We start from the raw sequence: 23,084 nt of genomic DNA, 5'->3' as shown, positions 1-23,084 counted from the left end.
CATCTCTAGATCTATGCAAAGGTAGTGTATGTGACTCACCTAGGATCCGTAATAGATCACAACATCGTCCACAAAGATAATGGACACCTATCCAAACATCCTCGACATACCAGGATCATCGAGTCCCTGAAAACATCTAAGACACTGTAAGCCTATATGGCAAAAACCAAGACACATAATGTCCGTATCACAGACATTCCTATCCATAAGATCTCCGATAATAAATCAAAAAATCTGATCATCAATAACATAAATCACCAAAGAATAAATCCTCCAGGGTGAGAGCAACGCTCCATCACAGGAAACACCACATATGTGGGAGCAACGCTCTACCACAGGAAATCCTCAATATGTGGGAGCAACACTCCACCACAAATAATCTGAAATATGTATCTGCAATAAATATAGGAGCAATGCTCCGCTACCAGCAATCCGTGATATGTGGGAGCAACGCTCCACCACAAAACAATACCTAAGTACCCTAAGGCACCTAACTATCCAGCTAGAGACTGTACAAGATCTCTCTACCACAATTCGCTGTGGTTAGCCTAGGATATAACAACCTAGAAACTAATCAAATCCATCATCAACTCTATCAGCATCCTAGTGGGTCATCCACTGATAGGAAAATTAGTTGATGGGTTAATTCAACAAATGACATAATGCAGTCACTCCACATTCTGCATTCAGTATAAGTAGAATCATCATGCTGCTACCAATGTATACACCTAGCACACATGCTCACACAACATATGTATGATCAACAAAATCCTCCAATTATTATACACCAAACATACTCACAACTCCGGTATATTCAGTATGATACCTCCAACAATACATACCGAACACATGTGCAAAATCAATGTAGGTAAAATCAACAATACACCTCAAACAACACTCACATGACATATCTTCACCTATGCCAAGAGTATAACCAACATATACTTCCAAATAAGCATACTAAACCCAGGTGCACTCACATATCAAACATAATAAAAAAAATACCTCAGATACCACACCAAACACATATGTACAGATTAAATCGACAAAATGCCTCCATCAAAACACCACCGATGTACTTATACTACATCTCGGATTTAATCAACAAGATATCTTCAATAATACCTCCAAATACATACACCCAACTACATATCTATGATCCACGAGGAACACCTCAAACCATATCAGAACATGGATACATATACTACTTGCAAATGGACAGTCTACCACAGGACTCCTACAACCCAAAACAATCATGATATACATGCAAAATCAGCATATCAGCTCAATCAAAGAGACCAACCTTATGCTACCAACACTCATGGGTTACCGGTATATCTAAACAAAATTCATGCATATGTATCAAGCATGAATACATCAATCAAAAGCAACCCAAAATAAAGCAGTCTAATCATCCAGTAACAACCCTGCTATAGGTTCAAAGGAACTAGTATCGGACAAGAACGATATACACACCGTGGTATAACATTGCCAGTCAATGTCATACACTACCAAGACTATATCCAATGGAAAAAAAATTTTATCATCATAAATCCAAATGTACTCTCCCAGTATACACTAATAACGATTGTATCCCATAAGTGTTAAGCAATTAGCTCTACACTTCCTTACACCAGCGGGGTCACATATCCCAATGCACCCTCTAAGTTATCCCACCAGGTATATACAGTCCACGGTCAAAGTCTTCACGGACTAGGATACATCGATCCTCTAAACCAATCCAAGCCGATAATGATATATGGCTAAATCAGTCCTTTCCACGTCAGTACAAAACATGTACTCAAATGTGCTCTAAATACATAACTAAGCACAAATAACCTAAAGGTTCGAACCTCTAAAAATAGAGTATGATAATCCTTTACTGATCAACCAACAAAAACTAAATCATTCATCTACTAACTAATCAAAAATACCTTAATCCTCCACAAGCAACTAAGGTATATCCAACCACATAATACCATATGCATAAATGTGTACGACCCAAAAGATAAAGTCAGAATTCAAGATCATCAAGACACTCTCATTTTTATCCTCAAAAATATCAACCACATAATATCAGATGAATCAGTCTCTACTCCACATGAGAGCAAGTTAGCATTCAAAACATCAAATCATTATTTATCCACATAGTCCAATATCTGAGGAAGCAAATATCAATTTTATCATCCTGTTAATTAACCACAACTAACCAGATATATTAAAATCTCATGGGCACACTCAACCGTAAACTCTCTAGCACCCGATTAATAATCTGATCACCAACTATAAACATCAAACCTGTGAATATCATACATGACACTCACTATGTCACCATCAACAACAACCCAAATAATAGATCATCAAAATAGTTATCCACTAATAGATCATCAAACAACCACATAACATTTACTCTCAAAATTATTAGAAATCAACACATCACAATATCTTATCTTCCAATATCCCTCAACCTCAAATCATTCTCAACAATGATCAAACATGATAACTCTCCAATGCCAAATTTTCATCGTATCGGATACCCTAATATCCAAAAGATACGAGTATAAAAACTCTACTAGCTAAGTCCACAGGAATATATAGGTATCATCCATTACCCAGCTAACAATAGCAGAGGCTGATATGTGCCTCCATCTCCTAATAGTAGTAACAGAAGCTAAAACTACTGATGGTATGATATGAAAAATCACCAGAGACTATAATCCTTTATCTCTATTAAGGTTAACCATCCTCAATGGCTAACCCATCACAAGTAGTATGTGCTACAGCAACCAGACAGGTACTAAATAAAGAATGCTAATACCTGTCATAAACTATAAAATTAAACATCATACCTATATGCCGTCTGGAGATGTTCCATCGCTGTCCAGTCCCCAACTTGACCTTAAAATTTCTGATCATAAAAATCACCGGAAATCCATATAAATCCGAAACGGAAATCCAAACACAATCGTAATGGAAAAATCCATGTCACTCAAACAACTACCCAGTTTGACTCGCAAACTTGGGCTAATCCAAAAATCCAGAATACTAACAACAGGTATCCGATAAATCTCCATAACACCAAAAGCAGGTATCATAACCCTGCTCTGATACCAATAAATTGGTATCAGTTAAATCCCGAAAATCCAAAATATAAAAATCCAACAAGTATCGCCAAACTTGGCGCTCTGATACCAAGTAAATAAATTGGTATCAGGTTATCCCAAACATCCAAAAATATGAAAACAAAAGATCGTATACCTGTGCTCTGATACCACTAAATTGTCACGCCCCAGAGGAGTCCCTGTCCGAAGAAATTTCGGCAGCATCTCCCCTGTACAGCGGACAATCTGAAACTTTTCTACATCTCATATACCTCAGCCACAGGCGGCTGGAATAATAAAAATAAATAAAAACACAATCCACACAACCATCCACGCAGTTATATATAATCAAACAAGGTAGTAATACTCTGACTCGAAAACCACCCTACTCAACTACACTCGTAAAGCTCAAAACCGACGAACTCACCTCTTCTGCCGTCCAGGCAGGCATGTAGTAGAGTAAATCCAAATCATACCAAAAGTCCATCCAACGGAAAGATTCCATACAATATCCATATGTAAAGTCTAAAACAAAACTAAAACAAAGTCTGATAGCGGAAAGCTAAAATAAAACAACAACTCAAAAACCAGCAGAGGAGTAGCACTATGTGCTGTGGGGACCAGCGACTGGAACTCCCTCCTGACAGCATCAACCTGAAAGTAACAACAATGGAGGCGGGGTGAGTCCAACACTCAGCAGGTACAATTGATATGCAAAGTAAAGAAACAACACCTAGCACTAATCATGCGTATAGTCTCCTGATAAGAAAGATAAAAATGCATCTGAAGTAAACAGGAGAATACTGTACTAACCAGGTCCTGAGTATAAGGTCAAACAGTCCGAGTGGTATAGGGATCCTGTATGCATGTCAAACATAGGTATCCAAACAATATGCAGCATATAAATGCAGCAACCACAAACACAAGCAATAAATGCATCATGCATATGATGCCAATGATGCGTCCTGGTCACCCCTGACGCCAGTCGATCATCTCATACAAAAGTGAGGCCGAGTGGGTAGGGCTGTGACAACCGTGCACTCTGTCGTCACTACTCCTGATGAGTGACCGAGTGGACGGGATGCTGTCGGAGTACACCTATCCTCCTACCCCAAATCATAGATGGGGGAGCGCAATGCTCTCAACTCCCGGTACACGATGACGGGGAGGAATCCCTGCCGGATAACTCGTTGTGTCACACTACCCATGAGCGGACCAACGGTGCCTAACAGAGTCCCTTCTGCAACACACTCTGCCTGAATCGACCACTAACCCATGAGTGGTGGTGTGTGCAGATCCATGTAACTGGCGATGTGCTCAACAATAATGGAGCGGACTATCGCACAGCATGCAATCATGCAAATGATGCATGGCAATAACCATATAAACATCCTGACCTAATCCATATATATAGAAAAGTGCACCCTAGGTCAACGAATCATATCGAATCAAAGGTACACAGAAGGTATAAAAACCTAGGTCCTGAACATGGTGAAGCATGGTATATCACTACCCCTATAAGCATGTATAGACAGGTAAAGTATACATGGGATGTAAAATAAATCAATCAATCAAGCATGTACCAAGATTTGGGTAGTGATTAACCGAAACAGATAAGAACACAATTAATGCAACATGTTAATTTCATTACTAAGCATATCAAAGACAAAAAGTCAAAAGTACCCGCCTCCAAAAATAGAAAGGTCCAATCTGACTCCGAGATACTCGTCTCGCGTCAAAGTCCTGTAATACCAAACATATATGAATTATTTAGCTAAATTTCTATAAATAGCTAAATAAATTCTTTAACCCTAAATTAGGGCAAAAACCCTAATTCCAAAAATACCTAAACTTATTTCATATTCATCATCATAATAATCCAATTCCAACCTAATTCAATGTATTTACCAAAACTAACAATCCTCTACATCATGCATCAAATCCCTACTCCTTACCTCAATTCTTCTTCAGTCGCTCTGTAATGGCAAAAGACCCAAACAGCAATGGGATGACTGGAATTGAGGAAATCCCAAACTGCAACCCGATCAGAACCAAAAGAAAAACAGGATGGTGGCACTGTAGAACCTGGTGGTCAATAGTGCTTGTCGCAGTTGAAACTTGCTCCAGCAAAGGTCACGTGCAACAAGGCATCACCCAGATCAGAGGCATTGAAATCTGCAGCCCTAGAACTGTGATCAATAAACCAACCTACTGCAATTACCTGAACCTGTGCCATTCTTTCCCCCTGCCGGCAACTGGTGAATGGAAAAGGTTGCCCCAATACTGAGTCTAGGGCACGGTACTGTGGCTGGAACAGAGGTTATCAGAGGAGAACCAGTGTAGAGAAACGACTACCCTCGGTTGGCTCTCGTCGGCCGGTGAAGATAGCAGCGACAGAAGAGAGGAGAAGAGAGTCTTCGGCGTGAACGGCTGTGAACCCAAAACTAGGGCATGCGGCTAGTTGGCGGCTGGGATCTTAAGGCTCTCCACTGCGAGGGCGAGGGGCGACGATGGAGAGGCTAGGGCAAAGGCGACAACGGCACTGGGTCAGATCTGGTGGCCGGTACAGAGGAGGTGGCCGGCGGCGGTGCTAGGGCACGGCGATGGCGGCTGACGCTGAAAAACCAGTGTCGACAGTGGCGTCGGTGCTGGCTAGGGCATAGATCGGAGATGGCTCTATGGCTGAGGAAAGCCGGCGGCAGCGCTGGGTCAGTGGCGGCGAAGCAAACTCGGCGGCGCCACCGGTTAGGGCAAGGGAAGAAAGCTTCGGGCGCGTGTGGTTTCGGCGAGGAAGAGAGAACGACGGAAGGAAAAGAAAATAAAGAAAAGGAAATGTAAATATAAACATTTCCTCACATAAACGGGGTAGCCTAAACAGGCTTTTCCGGGCCCCGTTTTTATCCCCGTTAACTCGTCCGTACGAGCTCCGAAAAATTCCCGAAAAATTTCTAAAAATTCCGAAAAATTCCCTTATTAATATTCGCCTATTTTTCGGTATTTTACAAATATACTAAATAAATAAAAATAAATTTAAAATGAATAAATAAATTTGTATTATCAAACTCAATAATCAACCAAACACATTTAAAATGTAAAAATTTTAAACAATCAAATAAATTTGAATTGAGAACTCAATAACATCTAAGGTTTTCTGATTCTAGCATTTGATTAAAAAATTTGTGAATCCCGAAATCAAGTAAACCCTTACTTTTATGAGATTTTCTGATTTCTGATTGCATGTCCCTTTTGCTGATGTATCGGGCATGGATCATGATCCTGTCCGAGTGTGAGTAGACGGACGCTGGGAAGATGGCGCTCACGTTGACTGGATGTCGATTGGAGGCGATGCGGACCTCTGACAAGCTAAGCCTGCAACCACAGAGTCGTTAGTGCCAAGCCAGGGAGGGGTTCCCCGGCGATGATCCTCCGACGCTCAAGTCAGCTACCGGCGACAATCGAATGAAGTAAAGAAGAAAGGAGCAGCAGCGTGGCTATAGCTACAGTAGTCCAAAACATACCTCCAATGAAGCTTTAGGGCTTCTTATATAGAGCTCCCAGGAGGTGTGCACGCTTCCCAAAAGCATATCTGGAAAGGTCGTGTCAGAAAAGTGTGTCTGACGTCATACCTTAACAGACCGAGCATATCCCTGACGTGATAGTGGAAGCTTCCACCGTACGATCTTCTGCCTGGCCATGTCGCTGATCATGCCGCCTGTCGATGACACTGGTCCTTAGGAAGATATTGCCAACTGCTTTCTTTGTTTGCTATTGGGTCGAGCGGGAGAGCCACTCGGCCAGTCTACCGCCAAGGTGATGCAACGGTTGGGCCGAACGTCCGCTCGGCCAGTGATTTGATATCCGGCTCCGCCTTGTCAAGCTAAGGCTCCTTCGCATGCTGGGTCGAGACTGCGTCCACGGCTCGGCCGAGCGAGGAGAACGCTCGGTCCTCGTCTTTCCCTGTTTGAGTTTCATGAGCGTCGGAAGCTCGGTGTCCGATCGAGCTGTCGAAGTGTCGGGTCGGCTACTCTTCCTGCTAATCGGGAAAGTAGTTCGCCTGATCGGACGTCTGCCCAGGACATTGACCGCTTTGACCTCCTACCGGGCTAGCCCCACCTTACCACCGGATCAGATCATTAATCGCGAATCGCCAATTACCTAAATCAAACAGAGTTTTCGTAGATAATTTTGGATGAATAATTAAGATTATCAAGGATAACCTTCAATCAAACGTACTTTAATAGTAGAAGAGGGAAAATGTTTCTATGAATAGACCCTTCACAGGGTCCCTCATAAGACACCTACAACATCAAAAAGAAACATTTAGACAAACAACAATGCACCTTCACTAGTACCATTTGCACATGCGAGCTCCCCATTTTGGGGAAAGGATGATGATGTTCTTCACCGTGGCACAAAGTGCCACTAGAATGCATCCAATTTATATAGAAGTTAGAATCCAATTTTATCAAAAACTATGGATCAATTTGTGTATTGATTGGTTTCATAGCTTTATCGATTTAACTCCCTCTAGTACATAATAACACCTTAAGCACAAATTCGACGGCTAGAATTTCATTCGCAAAGGAAAAGGAAGAAGGCATTGCTATATCATGAATTGAAGTATCTCTTGAGCTCCATGTTGTGTTAATAAAGAAATCGATATATTATTGTATAAATAAAGAAAACTATATATCATTGTCTTAACAAAATATTTTTTTTGTCTAAATTTAAATTTTCATATATTAATAAAGAAAGATATCAATTTAATATATCCATCAATAAACCAATAAGAAAAATCTCCCGCATAACTTTAATTCGGCGAACAATTAATTTCGGTTAATGGATCGGATTTGATCAATGTGGAATCCATACTCGATCCGAATCTGGTTCTGACTTCAAACTTAAAAGCCCTTCCGGGGCCTCGTTTCTACCCAAATCCATCGATGTCTCGCGCGGGATCCCGACTCGCCTCTACCATCGAGCGCCCCCTTCGATCTAGGGTTTCGCCTCCCTCCTCCTTCGAACATCGCCGGCGATCGGACCGACGCAGCCCCCGATCGCTCACCCCTCCACCCCGCTCTCGTAGCCCTGATTACTGCTGGTCCCCCCACCAAGACGAACCCTACCGTACGCGGAAGCAGCCGGATCATGGAGACGACCGCTCGGACGATGATGAGGAACTTAAGGGCCTTAGCTATTTCGAGTACCGACGCGTCAAACGGCAGAAGTTGCGGAAGAAGAAGAATATCTCGTGGATGATGCCTAGCCCTCTGAGAGGCGAGGGGGAGAAGTTTGAGCCGTACGATGAGGCTGGTGGCGCTCTGGAATTTTCTCCAGAGGAAGATAAGGAAGATGCGGCGAAACGAAATGGGAGTGAGAGCAGTGAGTCTGGTGATTCGGATGGGAGCCCTTCGGATGATTCTGATTCCAGATCAGGGAGTTCGCCTTCCCGGAGGAGACGAAGGAGGAGGAGTGGAAGGACTGGAAGGAGTGGGCGGAGAAGGAGCCGAAGAAATGGAAGCAGCCGGAAAAGGAAGTATTCAGAGTCCGATGGCAGCACAGACTCGTCTTTTGAGGACAGTTCAAGTGAGGAGTCTTCTGATTCACTGAATGAAGATCGTGATGATAGCAAAAAGCATAGATCTAGAAGTCAGCGGAAAAGCTCAAAGAAAAGCACGCACAGCAGCAGGAAGAAAATAACGAAGAGCAGGGCAACAGTTTCAGAGGAGAGCGAGGAGCCTGATTCTAGCCCGAGATCTAAGAAGAAAGCAAGAAAGAGCAAGAAACGATCGAATAAGTCTCATGAATCGGATTCAGAAACAGATGCTGGACCTTTTGATGCTAAGTTACCTGACGTTGATCCTGAAGCACTCGAGTTGAAGGAATTGATTGAATCTCAGAAGAAGCCAGCCTTGGACAATGAGCCTATGGTTGGGCCTGCACCTCTCCCACGTGCTGAGGGTCATATAAGCTATGGTGGCGCGCTGAGGCCTGGTGAAGGTGATGCTATTGCCCAGTATGTGCAGCAAGGGAAGCGTATTCCAAGAAGAGGAGAGGTCGGCTTGTCAGCTGAGGAGATTCAGAAGTTTGAGGACTTAGGTTATGTCATGAGTGGTAGCAGGCACCAGAGGATGAACGCCATCCGTATCAGAAAAGAAAACCAGGTTTACAGTGCTGAAGATAAGAGGGCACTTGCTATGTTCAATTATGAAGAGAAAGCAAAGAGAGAGCATAAGGTGATGGCTGATTTGCAGAGGCTGGTTCATCGTCACATTGGGGCGGACATGGGACCTGCTCATGATCCATTTGGTGCAAAGGCTTCAGATGCAGCAGATGATTGACTTTAAGGCTTCTCTATTTGCTCAGACCAATCTGTCATAGGTATACATAACTTCTATATTTACATATCATATTTTGCATGCTTCCCATTTGTTAATCAATAAGTTCTTGACATGGTAGATTCTAATAAGAATTCATATTTATGCGGTTGAAGTGTTCACAATAGTTTGAATTCAATGGTTTTCTCCTTGTTGATATGTTTCTTTTGTGTTTCATATATATAATCCTACTATATGTAGATCACATAGCCTTCTTTATTTTGAGTGAGAATTGGGAGAGGAAAAAGAAAATCCATTTTACTTCTTGTGAAAAAGGAAGGAAGAGTATCATGCCTGATAAGACCTTTCCAACCATATCAATTGGATCATGTGTAAGTCTTTTTTACTTCATAGTTATCAAATTGGACAAAATCTTCTTCTACTAAAAATTTGAATAATACAAATAATGTGTTTGAAGAGTCTTTTCACTACATGATTACTCTCGGCATATAATTTCCTGCTAATTTATGGAAAACTAGTGTAATGTTGACTCATTTTGAGTACAAGTAGTTTTCCCCCAAAATTAAAGTTTCTGCTGTCCATGATTTTTCACCGCATGGCATGCAACACTCCAAACAAAATTTAAAATATTTGCTGGGGCAAACATTTTACAGGAATCAAATACAATTAGGAGCTCATTGTTTGTTTCAATATCAAATCATTGCTTCTTTTCGTCCCATTCTTTTCAATATCAAGTCATTGCAACTTCAATTTTGCTTGGTTATTTGTTTAAGGATCTCCAATCTATAACAAGTCTATTCAAAGGCTCTGAAATTACTATCCTTTGACTTTCAGGTTTCAACTCAACTCCCTACATACCTGGAGAAGTTAACTTGAGCATTGATATGATGCAGGTTCGCCTCTTTACAAGAAAAGGACTAAACCTGCATCTGATCTTTTGCTAAAAGGATCTTAATGCCTTGACAAAAGCATCAAAAGATTGGTTGGCTTCTCGGAGTTTCACTTATCACATATGTTCTCAAAACTGGTTGCCTTCCTGGGAATTCAGCTGAAGCCCTTTTCTTCCTCTTTTTTTTTTCAGTTCTTGGATGGTCTAATGTTTCTTTTCGAGTATTGGAAATGGTTGTGGATGAAGATATACTCAACTTCTAAGAAATATTTCACTTTCTTTGTAATATTTACCTTATACGTGTTTTATATTGTTTCCATGTAGTTTTTACTGAAGCCTGTGCAAACTTTTTAAAAAAGAAAAAATGGATTTATTTAATTAATTGCTTCATTGGTACAATAAAAAAACCTTATCTGGTTGCTTTTTATAATTGAAATTCTAAATTTGTAAGAAAATATAAAATAATAGACACAAATAGAGCTACAGACATAATCTCATTTTGCCACTTATTATCATTTCTTTAATACATAGAGATTTTAAGTGAATGGTCGTTTAGTCGTTTGTCATGCGATTTTGGAGTTGAGTTTCAGATTGGCAGTGTAAAATTTTACATCCCGTATAATTTATTATTTTTTTGTTTTTTCAGTCATCATGATTTTTTTTTTCCTCTCGGTCCTGAATAGACTGCCTCTAGGCATATAATATAATCATAAGGGTACGTTTGGTTAGGGGTTATCCTTGATAACCTTGGTTATCCATCCAAAGTTATCAACAAAAATCCTGTTTGATTTAGGTAATCGATGATTCCTGAGTAATGTCCCATGTCCGACACGTCAGCAAAAGGGGTATGCAACCAGAAATCAAAAAATTTCGGAAAACTGAGGTTTTTCTTGATTCCGGGGTTATCGATTTTTTTTTACCCAAAATATCCTCGGATAAAAGAAAAATGTGAAAAAAGTAAAATATAAAGAAAAAAATGAAAAATATAAAAAATAAAATTTAAAAAAAGTAAAAATTTTTTAAAAAAATAAAAAATATTAAAAAATAAAAAAAATGGTAAAAAAACTTTTAAAAATAGAAAAAACATTAAAAAAATTTTAAAAAATACAAAAAACATTAAAAAATTTTAAAAAATACAAAAAACATTAAAAATAAAAAATAGAAAAAAACATTAAAAAATTTTAAAAAAACATAAAATAAAAATTAAAAAATAGGGAAAATGTAAAAAAATTTAAAAAGCAAAAAATAATTAAAAATGTTAAAAAACATTAAAAAATTAAAAAATAGAAAAATGTAAAAAAATCCTAAAAAGTAAAAAAATTAAAAAAATAAAAAAGTAAAAAAATAAAAAAAACTTTAAAAAATAAATAAAAATTAAAAAACATTAGAGTTTAAATAATAATAATAATAATATTATTATTATTATTATAGTTGGTTTTGTAACTAAGGATAATCTAGTAAAATACTAAATTAGGTTGTTCATTAAAATCTTCAAACAAACATATTTTTATTACATTACCTATATTTAACCAAACAACATTTGGTTATGTTTTATTCCTCATAATCTGGTAATCACATAACCAAGATTATACATGATAACTTGAATCAAACACACCCTAAAAAAATTGAATTGAATTAACTGTCGTGTCTCTTACCACTGTCCTGTGCGGGAAATGATCATTCTTGCACCACCCTTACCCTAAAGCTTCTGCTGAAACAAATTAACGTTTTCTTCTGTTAACATTATATCGTCTGTCAGTTAATGCCAATGATTTATCTTCACATCGTCTGAAAGTCATTCACCATTAATTTTCATGGTGATATGTAGTGCCGTGCCGAATACCCTTGAAAAAGTAGGATAATTTTTTGGTGTTGTTGTTCATTGTTGCTTTTAAAAGTAAATACTTTGAGGAGATCATGGTCTTTGATTTTTTTTTTTCTAGCGTTTGTACTATATTTCTTTAAAGCAATTACTCAAAAATTCTTTCCACCCTATGACTATAAATTCATTCCATAATTTAGCTCTTTTCATATAATTAAAAAACGGACACTTTTTACTACCATTTAAAACAAATTGAAAAGAAGATAATGTTCTTATGTTTTTTTTCCTTTTGGTAAATTTAATTTTTAATATCTTCAATTGATTGCGCTATGCTCTTTGTGCAATGAATTTTACTTTAAATATTTTGATCATCATTCTCATTCAAGAGAAGATTACATCAATCAAGAACATCGTTCTTCTAATGAGTAAACACTCATCTTTTAGTGAGGATCAAATCAACATCCATGTCCATATGATCAATACATAATGCAATGGAAAATCTCGGAAGGAAAAGAGGTGTAAAGTTTAATAAGTTAAATAGTGTGCAAACGGCGATCAAGTTTACACATTCTATTATTATTCTGCACCTCTATAATTTCTAGGATGCCCAAGGAAATGGAAATGGAAATGGATCAAAATAATACATCGAGGGATCTCGATATTTGATGATAATGTGAATTCAAAAAAAATATATGTATACCTTTTAACCTAAACTGGTTCTTTGTCAAAAGATCTGAGTAGAAATGGGAATCTTTAAAAAATCAAGCAGTAGCTTTCAGCTTATCGGTCACCGTGGCAGGAGGAGTAACTCCACCGGTTGTGGGCCTGTAAACCATCAAATGTTGAAAGAATTATCTCTTATATTTAGAAACCATGTATTTTGCAACTAAGAAACTAAGTATAGGAGGGTACTTACAGGCCAACCATGACTTTGAATGCATCATAAATTCCCCATTGCGCACCCGTTAGGGTTCCAATCATGACGATACGAAGCGGGAGCCCACGAGTGAAAAGACCCCATACTCCAAGCTTGTTCACAGCCTAGTTTATGGCACAAAGAATGGGTTTAGCTATTCAGGAAAAGGCTTAACATGGAATTTTCATGTAAAAGCATATAACAAGTTGTATGAGACTTACATCCCCAACAGTGGCACCCTTAGCGTTGTTTAGGAAAGAGACGAGATTGTCGGCAGGGTGAGAAACAATGGCACAGAACACACCGGCAATGTAACCCCCAGCAAAACTCACTCCAAGTTGAAGCTCTTTGCTACACTGGTCCTTGGGTTTTGGAATTGCGTATTTGTAGACCATCTCAACTATCGTCTCAAATGATGCAAATTTCATCATGGTATCTGCATAAGCCACATTATCAAAATAAGCTTTCATATGAAAGAATGCTATGCAAGTGATGTTGCATAGGTATTGATCATAGCATAGAAATTGTCGCTATTAATCAACTTGTGCTTTTCCTAAACATTAGGAATCAACTACAAAAATTTATTCCTTTATTGAACACTATGCCAAACTGTCGCAAATATATTTAATTTAATTAAACATCCCTGACATTACCAAATGTCCAAATGATCTCACTGCATAGCTAATGAAAAAAGTAGTGTATGGGATAGCCACAAATGTGTTGAACAAAATCACTCAGGTTGTTTGGTATGATGAAATGGAAATGGAACGGGAATGAGAAAAGAATGAAAAGAGAAATCGTCTTTTTCATTTCGTCAATGTAATAATAACTAGTGAAATGATTCATTTTAGAATGGCCTATTTTATTTTATCTATTTGGTCTAGCCGAAGTACTCATTGAGCTTGGTTTGTTGAGTTCCACTATCCTGATCGATCCTATCTTTTTGCTCACCAGACTTGATCGAGCTCACTAGTTTGCTTCGATTGAATTCACTAGTTTGCTGAGCCCTGTTGGTGTAATCAATCTCTAAAAGTTTACTCACCTGACTTGATTGATCCCTTGCATAGCCCATCTAGCTCAACCCAACTATCCTAATTAATTCGATCAACAAGTAAGCCCAAACAATCCAACCATGCATCCCTATCCAACTAGCTTGGTTTAGCTCCACTATGTCGATCGATCTCACTAGATTGTTTAGTCCGACTTGGTCATTCAACCTATTGGGACTGATAGGCCCGCTCAACGTGATTGATTCACCTACTTTTTTTGGTTTGCGCAGCTCCCATGTCCACTTCACTAGGCCCATCCGGATTTGATAAGTCTATGATACTTTGATAAGTTCTATTATATTTAATAAGTTAAAAACTTAGTACCACTTCTTTCACTATGGATTCATCTTAAATCATCCATCCAAATATTAAAATAGAATCATAAAAAAGGTGAACCATTCTCATTGCATTCTAGTTCACTTACCAAAAAAGCTCCATTTGAAGTAGCTATATTCATCCCATACGAATGATTTATATATAAATACAGTAAAACATCCTAAGAGCAGTACAAATGAAATGCTTGGTGAACAATAAGAAACTACTAAAATTATATACGATATATAAGAAAGTTGGACCAACCAGAGTGCCAGAACAAGGTGAATAATAGTATGCATCAATTTCAAAATGATAATGAAGTTTTCTACCTTGATCCATAACTAATGATCAGTTAAATATTGTGTTTGTTATCCACGTGCGAAAAGCAGGTGAGTTACATTAACTGAACCACACTGGGTTTCAGTTCTATGCTCCTTATGTGGAATTAATCTATATTACTTGTCTAGGAAAATTAATCATAAAAAAAAAATCAGAGTTCTTGTAGGTAGCTAAAGTTAATATTTAGCTGCAAAGCTGGTCTGTGTGTTAAATAAATATAAAGTGAAAAAAACGTTTGTGCAAAAAAGGCATACAACTTGACATCTTGAAAGTTCTCATCCATCAAATTGAAATAAGGGATTAAGAAAATTGACCATTTAATTATCTATCAGAATGTTAGCATTAGGTGAACTAATGAAATACATATGAGTACTAATCAAATTTTATTATCTATCAGCTCTAATACTTTAAGTCGTCATACATGTTAGACACACACACTACAAGTTGTAAAAAAAATAGCAATACCATGTTAAGATCTGCACCAACACTTCAAATAGTGAAACACAGATCAGAGTAACATTGTTTACAATATGATCACAGATCTTTGGTTTGAAAAATCCCACAAACCATGCAAGACAAGTACAACCTACTTATAAATAGTTAAATAAAGAATTTTAGTGTTGTTTATGCAAATAAAATGGCCAAATAGTATTACTAAAGTGGCACAATAAACAAAAATGACAAAGTAAAATAAGGAGTAGATTTATAAACAATGTCCTTCCGCTTAGCTCCATGGTTGGATAAGATCTATTTAGTTGATGTCAAATACTCTAGAGAGAAATTGCTCATGTAGTAAGTATATCAATAACATTGACAAGGAGAAGCCCCTTGAATATGACCCACAAATTACAAAAAAAAGGGGGTCCGAAATGTTATCAAGTACTAAATGAGATCGTTTCAAAGACAATAATGTCATTTGCTAATCGCAAATATGATATTTACCACATAGTTGAACTATCCAATTCTAATATAATAGCAATCATCAACAACAACGATGAGAACAAGGGGAAAAAGATTTTTTTCCCCTAACTGAACATTTTTAACAGATATTAATAATGATATAGCAAGGAAAGATAACTTAAAAGGCATAATAAGCTACTCCTAGTGAAACAAGTAATGAAAATTCACTTACAAGGAATTTGACGACCCCAAAGTGGAACCAATCCCTTGTACAATCTGCATAAATGACACTAAAGTTGATTACCTAGCAGATAAAATGAACATTAAGACAAGAACCACGAGAGAAAAGAGCATACCCTAATGCTCCCTCGGATTTAACAAACTTGGGCAACCCGTCACTCAAACCTCTAGCAAAACCAGGCTGCGTCTGGACTCGCACCTTGACGGCCTCAAAGGGACAGAGAGCAACATCGGCAATCACCTCAGCAGACGCAGAGCCAGCCAAGTAGATTAGAGTTTTATACTTGGTAGCATACTCCGGTCCAGCAATATCAGAATAATACTTCTTGAAGAATTCGTAAAATCCAAACTTGCAAGCTCCCTGGGCGCTGTACCCAAGAAGTGTTGGCACCCAACCTCGGAAGAACCCCTTGACCCCTTGTTCCTTGAGTAAAACCCCAAATCCGGAGGAGATGTTCTTGTACTTCGCCGGATCGATCTGAAATTTTCGTGGAAAGTTAATGTTAAACGATACAAAATTGTAAAAAATTTTGGATCTTCGTCAAATCATAACCGCGACGCCATCGATCACCAGATGCCAAAAAAATAAAAGGTGGGATCCGTCAGCCGCAAGATCCAAGATCTAGGAGGAGTAACTTAAAAACAACAGTCACCTGCATGTTACACTTGACGAGATCGAGAGGGGTGACGGCCGTATGGGTCAGGCCGCAACTGGCGATCCCGCCGGCAGTGCAGGCGGCGTAGAACATGGGCGAGTAGAGCTTGATCTTCCCAGGCTCGTTCGGGGCTTGGACAACGACGGATCCAATCGAAGCAGGGCCACTGGGTGCCACGTTAGGGACGGCGGCGGCGCTCCGGCCGAGGATCATCCGATCCACGCCAAGCGTCCCGGACGAGTATAGGAAGCTAGGGAGGAGCGATTGGCGAGACCTTTCGGAGAGATCCATTGATCGAAGACTAGGATACCGAACCGGATCAAGAGGAAGGAGAAGGAAGAGAAGAAACGAACTCCGGGTAACGAGCGGCGGCGGACTCCGATTAATAGGGCACGTTGCGTTTATATAGCACCGTAAGGTCTAAAATACCCATCAATTCCTTAAAAATTACGCGAATATATTATTTTCTTCACGGTATTATTATTAAAACACAGGGCTATTATGGGTATTAGAGGACGAATGGCTCGCCGCCCTCTTCTCGAATTAAAAGTCAAATTATGCCATGTGACCCTTTCTCAGCGAACAACGTGGACGAGTTTCTCGCCGTAGGATCTTACATCGTCTTCGATGAACGGATCGATTTTGTTTGATTTCGTAAGCTCTTAGGAGAGCATATTTTTTTTCATACACCTGTTCATGATTACCTACTTCCTCACCTTCGTCTGTCGTCGGGTATGAGGCGAGTAATAGACGTTCGGTGTTGAAAAACAAATACTAAATTTCTTTCCTGCAAGAACCGAATCTGACCGGGTTCGTTTTCTTTGCGTTTAAATTTGTACTTGACGTAGTCGAGTCTGCCCCGTGCCCGCGATCAGTTGACTATGCGTTGAGTGAAATCTTAGATTTTTTTGGCAATTTATCAAAATGCCTATTTAAAATTTTAAATTTATTAAAAGAAGTATACTACTTTAGCATTTACTAAATGACGTACTTTTTTATAGTGATCTTCCTATTCTACTCTCCTAATAAATTTAATTGATTTCCTTTTTCTTTTCTTTGTCATTTCTCTCTTCTCTTTCCTACAATGTATGTAACGTATCATCTCTTTCCTTCTTCTTTTTTATCTTCTCTTTGCTTTTCTGTTTTTTTTTTTCAATTTTTTTCTCAAACATGTCATATCAGGCCGTGTCTGATATGGAGAGATATTAGACCAAACAACAGGGAAAAAAAAAAGAAATTTAGATTTTTCAACACCTCTGGTCCACAACTAGAAATGCTGAAAATAACAATAGAGACCATATTTAGACTCCTTGCAAATTTAGAAATTTACAGGATCTGAAATGATTGTAATCTGAGGTCTCTAAGTCGATCAGTGGGTTTTGATCGAAACTCACTGATGAACCTATAGAGCTCCGATTATACTCATTCCAGTTCATGTGGATTTCTAAAATTACAAAAAGTCCAAATATGATCTCTATTATTATTTTTGGCATTCCTAGTGGTGGACCAGAGATTTTGAAAAATCTAAATTTGCTGTTCTTTTTTTTTTCCTTTTTTGGTCCTGATATCTCTTTATATCAAGCCCAATGTGGGCCTGATATCTCCCCATAGTAGACCAGAGATGTTGAAAAATTTAAATCTCTTTTTTTTCCTTTTTTTTTTCCCTGTTGTTAGGCATGATATCTCTCTATATCAAGTCTACATTGGGCCTGATATAGAGAGATATCAGGCCCAACGTAGGTTTGATCTCTTATAATATGTTTGAGAAAAAAATTGAGGAAAAAAAAACAAAGAGAAGATAAAACAAAAGAAGGAAAAAGAAGATAAGTTACATGCATAGTAGAAAAAATAAGAGAGAGAAATAATAAAGAAAAAAAAAATCAATTAAATTTATCAGAATGGTAGAATAGAAAGACTATTATAAAGGTACGATATTTGATAAATATTAAAGTAATATATTTTTTGATAAATTTAAAAATTTAAATACGTATTTTGATAAATTGTCGTATATCTTTTGATGATGCTATTGCGATGTGATTATTGCGATGCTTCAGTTTATCTTTTATAAAAAAAGAGATACAATGCTAAAGCTAAAATTGGCATGCCCGATGTATACTAACTAATCCTTCGTTTGGCAAAATCGTCCTCTGCATGCCCGATGCTCGAGAGTCACCACTCATCCTGATTAACTACCTTAAGACCCCAACTAACGTCTTCGCAGTGCCTCACATGCGGAACTAGAGCTCCTGTGTCGATGCCTTGCTTGGTCTTGCAGTCGTAGAAGGGAGGGGCATGGAAGCAAGGTTCGATCGACATTGCTCGCCGGCAAGGTGGGTCAGGAACCGTCTTGTTTTCCGGCTTGAGCAGAATCCATGGCTGTAGACCACCGAGACCTTGTGCCACATACCCAAACGTCGACCACGCGCTCGTGACCAGCGTATCAGTCATGCTCAACAGGTACATCTCTGCCAGCGCTTTCATGTTATGTGTTCGCTTCTCGGTCTGTTGGTGCCCTTCGTAGCTCGGTTGGTAGATGCTGATGATTTCTCCACTCGTAGTAGGCCGCTCCCAGAACATGTTTCTGATCTTCTCATAGTATCCTGAATCCAAAGAAGTCATAAGCACGGCTATTGATCTGGCATTTGGAGATAGAACTGCAGCTTCTTGACCGGGACTCAGGTCGGGAAGAAGCTTTTCCTTCACTGTGCAAGCAAGAATTTGATCTAACACGTACTGAAATGGACCAGTTCCTCCTTCATCAAAAACTCTGACTTGTATTCCTACTCGCTCATCTGCCTTTGCTAGATACGAATTGTAGTATCGGCTAATCAGACCCCATACCGAATTGGTGGGATGGAAAAGATATCGTCCCAAATGATGAAAGGCGGTATCTTTCTCAGGAAAGAGCTTCCTTAGCTCTTCCTTGTATGTCGGAACCAGAAACAGGGATGGCACAAAGTAGTTGTTCGATCTCAACAGCAACCAAGGAATGTTATCGAGCACTCTCTGATCATCTTCGCAGAAGAAAAGCTTGTCAAACACATCGTAATCATGGGATAGGTGGAGATAAGTATAGGCAGGTAGAGAGTGTGTTGAAGCTCCATCGATATGGTTAGTGATGGCCTTGCTTCTCAACATGTTGGCATAGCTTGTTGGGGTCTTAATGTCAAAGTTGGTGAATTCTTTTATAGGAAAGTCAGCAGGCAGAATCCATGAATTTGCAGGAAAAGGCTCACAGAAGAGGTCGTTCATGTCGGAACCTTTGTCGACGAGCAGGACTCTGTTCGCAAGGAGAGCATACAAAAAGGCAGATGAAAGGGATAGCATCCTGTTCCCTAACCCACTGTATGAAATCCATACAACATACTTGCATTCTGCGGATCGAGAACCATGGCCAGACCTCAATTGTTCTGTAGATTGCTTGTAGAATTGACCATTTGGACCGCATTTTTCATGGAGAGATTCATACTTTCTAAGTTTTACCAACAAGTAGGGAGATGGAATGTGAGGTGATTCTTTGCGGAAAAATACGGAGTGGTACCTGCTGAGGCAGGACTGGTCGTCGAATCCAGCAGCCAGCAAGCCATGAAGAAGTTTGTCTTTTGCAGCAACAAAGGAAGGAATTGTGCCGTTCCCAAAACCTGAAATGAATGAAAGCAGATCCAAATGCTGGAAAAATCAATTCAATAGATCGTGAAAAAGAAGGGTTTTGAAGGAAGTACAAAGATTTCATCGATCGCGAGGAGAAATCCAAATGCTAAATTCTGTGAATCGAAGAAGCAAGATAACAACAGTCATTCGTGAAATGGATATTGCTCCGGAGGGATAGAAAGAAATAAATGATCTGGAAAAATAGATATCAATATGAAATCGGTTCCCATTCAACGACATTTTTTTTCCAGAACAAGCGGCTTTTTGTTTCTACGAGTAAAAAATCCTGATTCAATCAAGGTGCAAATCATCACAATCATGAACGCAACAACTACAAACTTTCCTTTTTAGAAAAATATTAGCCCTAAATGTGCTTAATCTAAACGCCGACAGATCCGAAATATCATAATACGCTACGCGATCGAGAATTCCAGAGAAAGCGATCTGAAATTTAAGAGAGGATTTTGCGGCGGTGTAGCGGCGGTACCTTGCACGGTCTCTTCTAGGACTTCATATCTGGCAGCAAGGGAGCGATCGAGTAGGAGGCTCCGATGGCCGCCGGAAAAGATGGCGAAGAGGAGAAACAGGACGAAGAGGAGGAGGAGGAGGAGGAGGAGGAGAGAGCCGGGTCGCTGGTGGGCGATGCCCCGCGGCTTCTTCTCGGTAGCGGCCACAATGGCGGCCGGGCGAAGAGCTCCATCGCTCTCCGGATCGGCAGCTGGCGGAGACCGCCTCATGCGCTTCATGTCCATCAAGGAATCAACACCAAAATCACCTCGGAGAACTCCGCCGACCTTTTCGTTGCACCCAATTTTCTGAATCATGATCAATGCAAATTAAAATTTCCACATATATATATATATATATATATACACACACATATTACCCTACGACACACATCCGTATAGAACGATACGATAGATCGATCCACTATTCGATCCAACATGGCTGAATCGATCCATATTACCCTACGACATGCATCCGCACAAAACTATGCAGTGGATCGATCCATTAATCGATCCAACGTGGCTTAATCGATCAGTGAATTGATTTAGCCCCGTCTGCCTGTCTTCTTGCATGTGGTGGATCTATTCAGCCCTCCGCTGGATCGATTCGATGCTCTCGTCTTCTCTTGCTAGTCTCGCGATGGTGGACGATTTTGGCCGCAATCTAGCTCCAACCGTGGTCGAAACCCTCTTCGTTCACCTTCCCCTCTAGTTATAGTAAGGATCAGGGCAAGCGATCAGAGGTCGCTGACGGTGGAAGGGTGCGAGAAGACAAGGCAGGCGGGCTGAATTGATCCACTGATAAATCCAACACAGATTTTGACGTGCACTGCACCAAACAGCACGCATGTGTGTGTGTATATATATTTGGATTAGATTCGGATTGACAGGTTCAGATTGACAGGTTGATAGGTTAGAACATCAAAATCTGAACCTGACCTGATTAATATTTCAAATCAAATTGTTCGACATAAACCCGACCCATTTATCTGTATTTGACCGGAACCCGACCTGAATTGAGTCACAACCCGAATTTAACCTAAACTTGACTCGACCTAAAATGATCCATTTATAAAAACATGTTCATCTTAACCCGAATCTCACTCGAAAAGGCTAATTTTATTAAAATGTTTATTTTAACTCGAACTCAACCAGAACCCGATCTGAAAATATATATAAATGGATTTACGGGTTGTAGGGGTGGCGATTCGGGTCAGGTTCAGGTTGGTGGGTTAACTGGTTGGAACTGTTGATACAATATTCCTAGGTCAAGGTTGACCAAGTTGACTAAGCTTGAGTTGGCTCAAGCTTGAGTCTTGGTGTGTGAGTTTCGATGTTTGACAATATGTGGAGATTGTATGTGCAATCGTTCGATTGGGGAGATTGTTGACCCAATTCTCCTCTGGTCAAGGTTTGACTAGTTTGATATGATGAAGAGTTAAGTAGGTCAAGGTTGACCAAATACTTAACTGGGAAAATCCTAACTGGAGGTTAGGCAGTTAGGAAAATCCTGGTGAGTAAACCCAGGTGAAAGTCCTGGTGAGTGAAGCCAGGCAGATGAAAATCCTAGTGAATGAAAGTAGGTGAAAGTCCTGGTAAGTAAAGTTAGGCAGGTAAAAATTCTAGTGAATGAAGGTAGGTGAAAGTCCTGGTGAGTGAAGCCAGGTAGGTGAAAGTCTCGGTGAGTAAAGCCGAATAGTGGGAAAGTCCTATTAAGTGAAGCCAGGCAGGTAAAAGTCCTGGTAAGTGAAGCCATACAGTGGAAAAATACTGATGAGTGAAGCCATGTGAAAATCCTAGTGAGTGGAGTTAGGTAAAAATCCTGATGAGTAAAGTCAGACAGATAGAAAGTCCTGGTGAGTGAAGCTAGACAGATGGAAAGTCCTGGTGAGTGAAGCCAGGCAGATGGAAAAGTCCTGGTGAGTGAAGTCAGACAGATGGAAAGTCCTAGTGAGTGAAGCTAGACAGATGGAAAGTCCTGGTGAGTGAAGCCAGACAGATGGAAAGTCCTGGTGAGTGAAGCCAGGTAGATGGAAAGTCCTAGTGAGTAAAGCTAGGAAAATGGAAAGACCTGGTGAGTGAAGCCAGGCACGTGAAAATCCAGGTGGGTCAAGGTTAACCGGACACCTGGTGTTGGAAAGTCCAAATAGGTCAAAGGAGTGACCAGATATTTGGCACAAGGAAATTCAGATGGGTCAAGGATGACCGAACATCTGGTGGAAGAAAGTCCATGTTGGTTATGGAGGACCGAACACTTGGCACGAGGATAAAAGTCCAAGTGGATCAAAGGATTGACTAGACACTTGGTGAAGAAGTCTTAGCAGGTCAAGATTGACCGGATGCTAGGCACGAGGAGTTCCAA

The 23,084-nt window shown here is 39.6% G+C and overlaps 3 protein-coding genes across 4 annotated transcripts; 1 reads left to right on the top strand and 2 right to left on the bottom strand.

Moving 5' to 3' along the window:
* The first annotated feature begins 8,036 nt into the window (after window positions 1-8,036).
* LOC121988682 (NF-kappa-B-activating protein-like) lies at window positions 8,037-10,647 on the top strand. Of its 2 annotated transcripts, none has more exons than XM_042542238.1 (2): window positions 8,037-9,482; window positions 10,333-10,647. In XM_042542238.1, exon 1 carries the CDS (start codon window positions 8,045-8,047, stop codon window positions 9,440-9,442), a length of 1,398 nt encoding a protein of 465 aa, XP_042398172.1. In that variant the 5' UTR covers window positions 8,037-8,044; the 3' UTR covers window positions 9,443-9,482; window positions 10,333-10,647. The 2 variants fall into 2 exon arrangements, with proteins under 2 accessions (XP_042398172.1, XP_042398171.1); XM_042542237.1 differs by having other exon boundaries at window positions 10,274-10,647.
* Window positions 10,648-12,654: 2,007 nt separating this feature from the next.
* On the bottom strand, window positions 12,655-16,939 carry LOC121988683 (mitochondrial phosphate carrier protein 3, mitochondrial-like). The gene is made up of 6 exons (XM_042542239.1): window positions 16,563-16,939; window positions 16,026-16,387; window positions 15,902-15,945; window positions 13,288-13,502; window positions 13,067-13,191; window positions 12,655-12,975 (listed from the first exon to the last, which is right to left on the bottom strand). Exons 1-6 carry the CDS (start codon window positions 16,854-16,856, stop codon window positions 12,912-12,914), a joined length of 1,104 nt encoding a protein of 367 aa, XP_042398173.1. The 5' UTR covers window positions 16,857-16,939; the 3' UTR covers window positions 12,655-12,911.
* A 1,671-nt stretch (window positions 16,940-18,610) lies between these two features.
* Window positions 18,611-21,022, bottom strand: LOC121988681 (galactoside 2-alpha-L-fucosyltransferase-like). Its single transcript, XM_042542235.1, has 2 exons — window positions 20,704-21,022; window positions 18,611-20,206 (listed from the first exon to the last, which is right to left on the bottom strand). Exons 1-2 carry the CDS (start codon window positions 20,966-20,968, stop codon window positions 18,735-18,737), a joined length of 1,737 nt encoding a protein of 578 aa, XP_042398169.1. The 5' UTR covers window positions 20,969-21,022; the 3' UTR covers window positions 18,611-18,734.
* Between the last annotated feature and the right edge of the window lie 2,062 nt (window positions 21,023-23,084).

The sequence above is a fragment of the Zingiber officinale genome, chromosome 6B (genome assembly GCF_018446385.1).
Source record: "Zingiber officinale cultivar Zhangliang chromosome 6B, Zo_v1.1, whole genome shotgun sequence".
Classification (NCBI taxonomy): Eukaryota; Viridiplantae; Streptophyta; class Magnoliopsida; order Zingiberales; family Zingiberaceae; genus Zingiber; species Zingiber officinale.
This window is presented reverse-complemented; position numbering and strand designations above follow the sequence as displayed.

Bases quoted from the DNA above. Each gene is read 5' to 3' on its own strand.
- LOC121988682 (XM_042542238.1), top strand. From the start codon at position 8,045: ATGTCTCGCGCGGGATCCCGACTCGCCTCTACCATCGAGCGCCCCCTT.
- LOC121988683 (XM_042542239.1), bottom strand. From the start codon at position 16,856: ATGGATCTCTCCGAAAGGTCTCGCCAATCGCTCCTCCCTAGCTTCCTA. The intron at 15,946-16,025 runs GTATGCTCTTTT...TCATTTATGCAG, and splicing joins AAATCCGAGGGAGCATTAGG to ATTGTACAAGGGATTGGTTC. The intron at 12,976-13,066 runs GTAAGTACCCTC...GATGGTTTACAG, and splicing joins TTCAAAGTCATGGTTGGCCT to GCCCACAACCGGTGGAGTTA.
- LOC121988681 (XM_042542235.1), bottom strand. From the start codon at position 20,968: ATGGACATGAAGCGCATGAGGCGGTCTCCGCCAGCTGCCGATCCGGAG. The intron at 20,207-20,703 runs GTACCGCCGCTA...CATTCATTTCAG, and splicing joins CCTAGAAGAGACCGTGCAAG to GTTTTGGGAACGGCACAATT.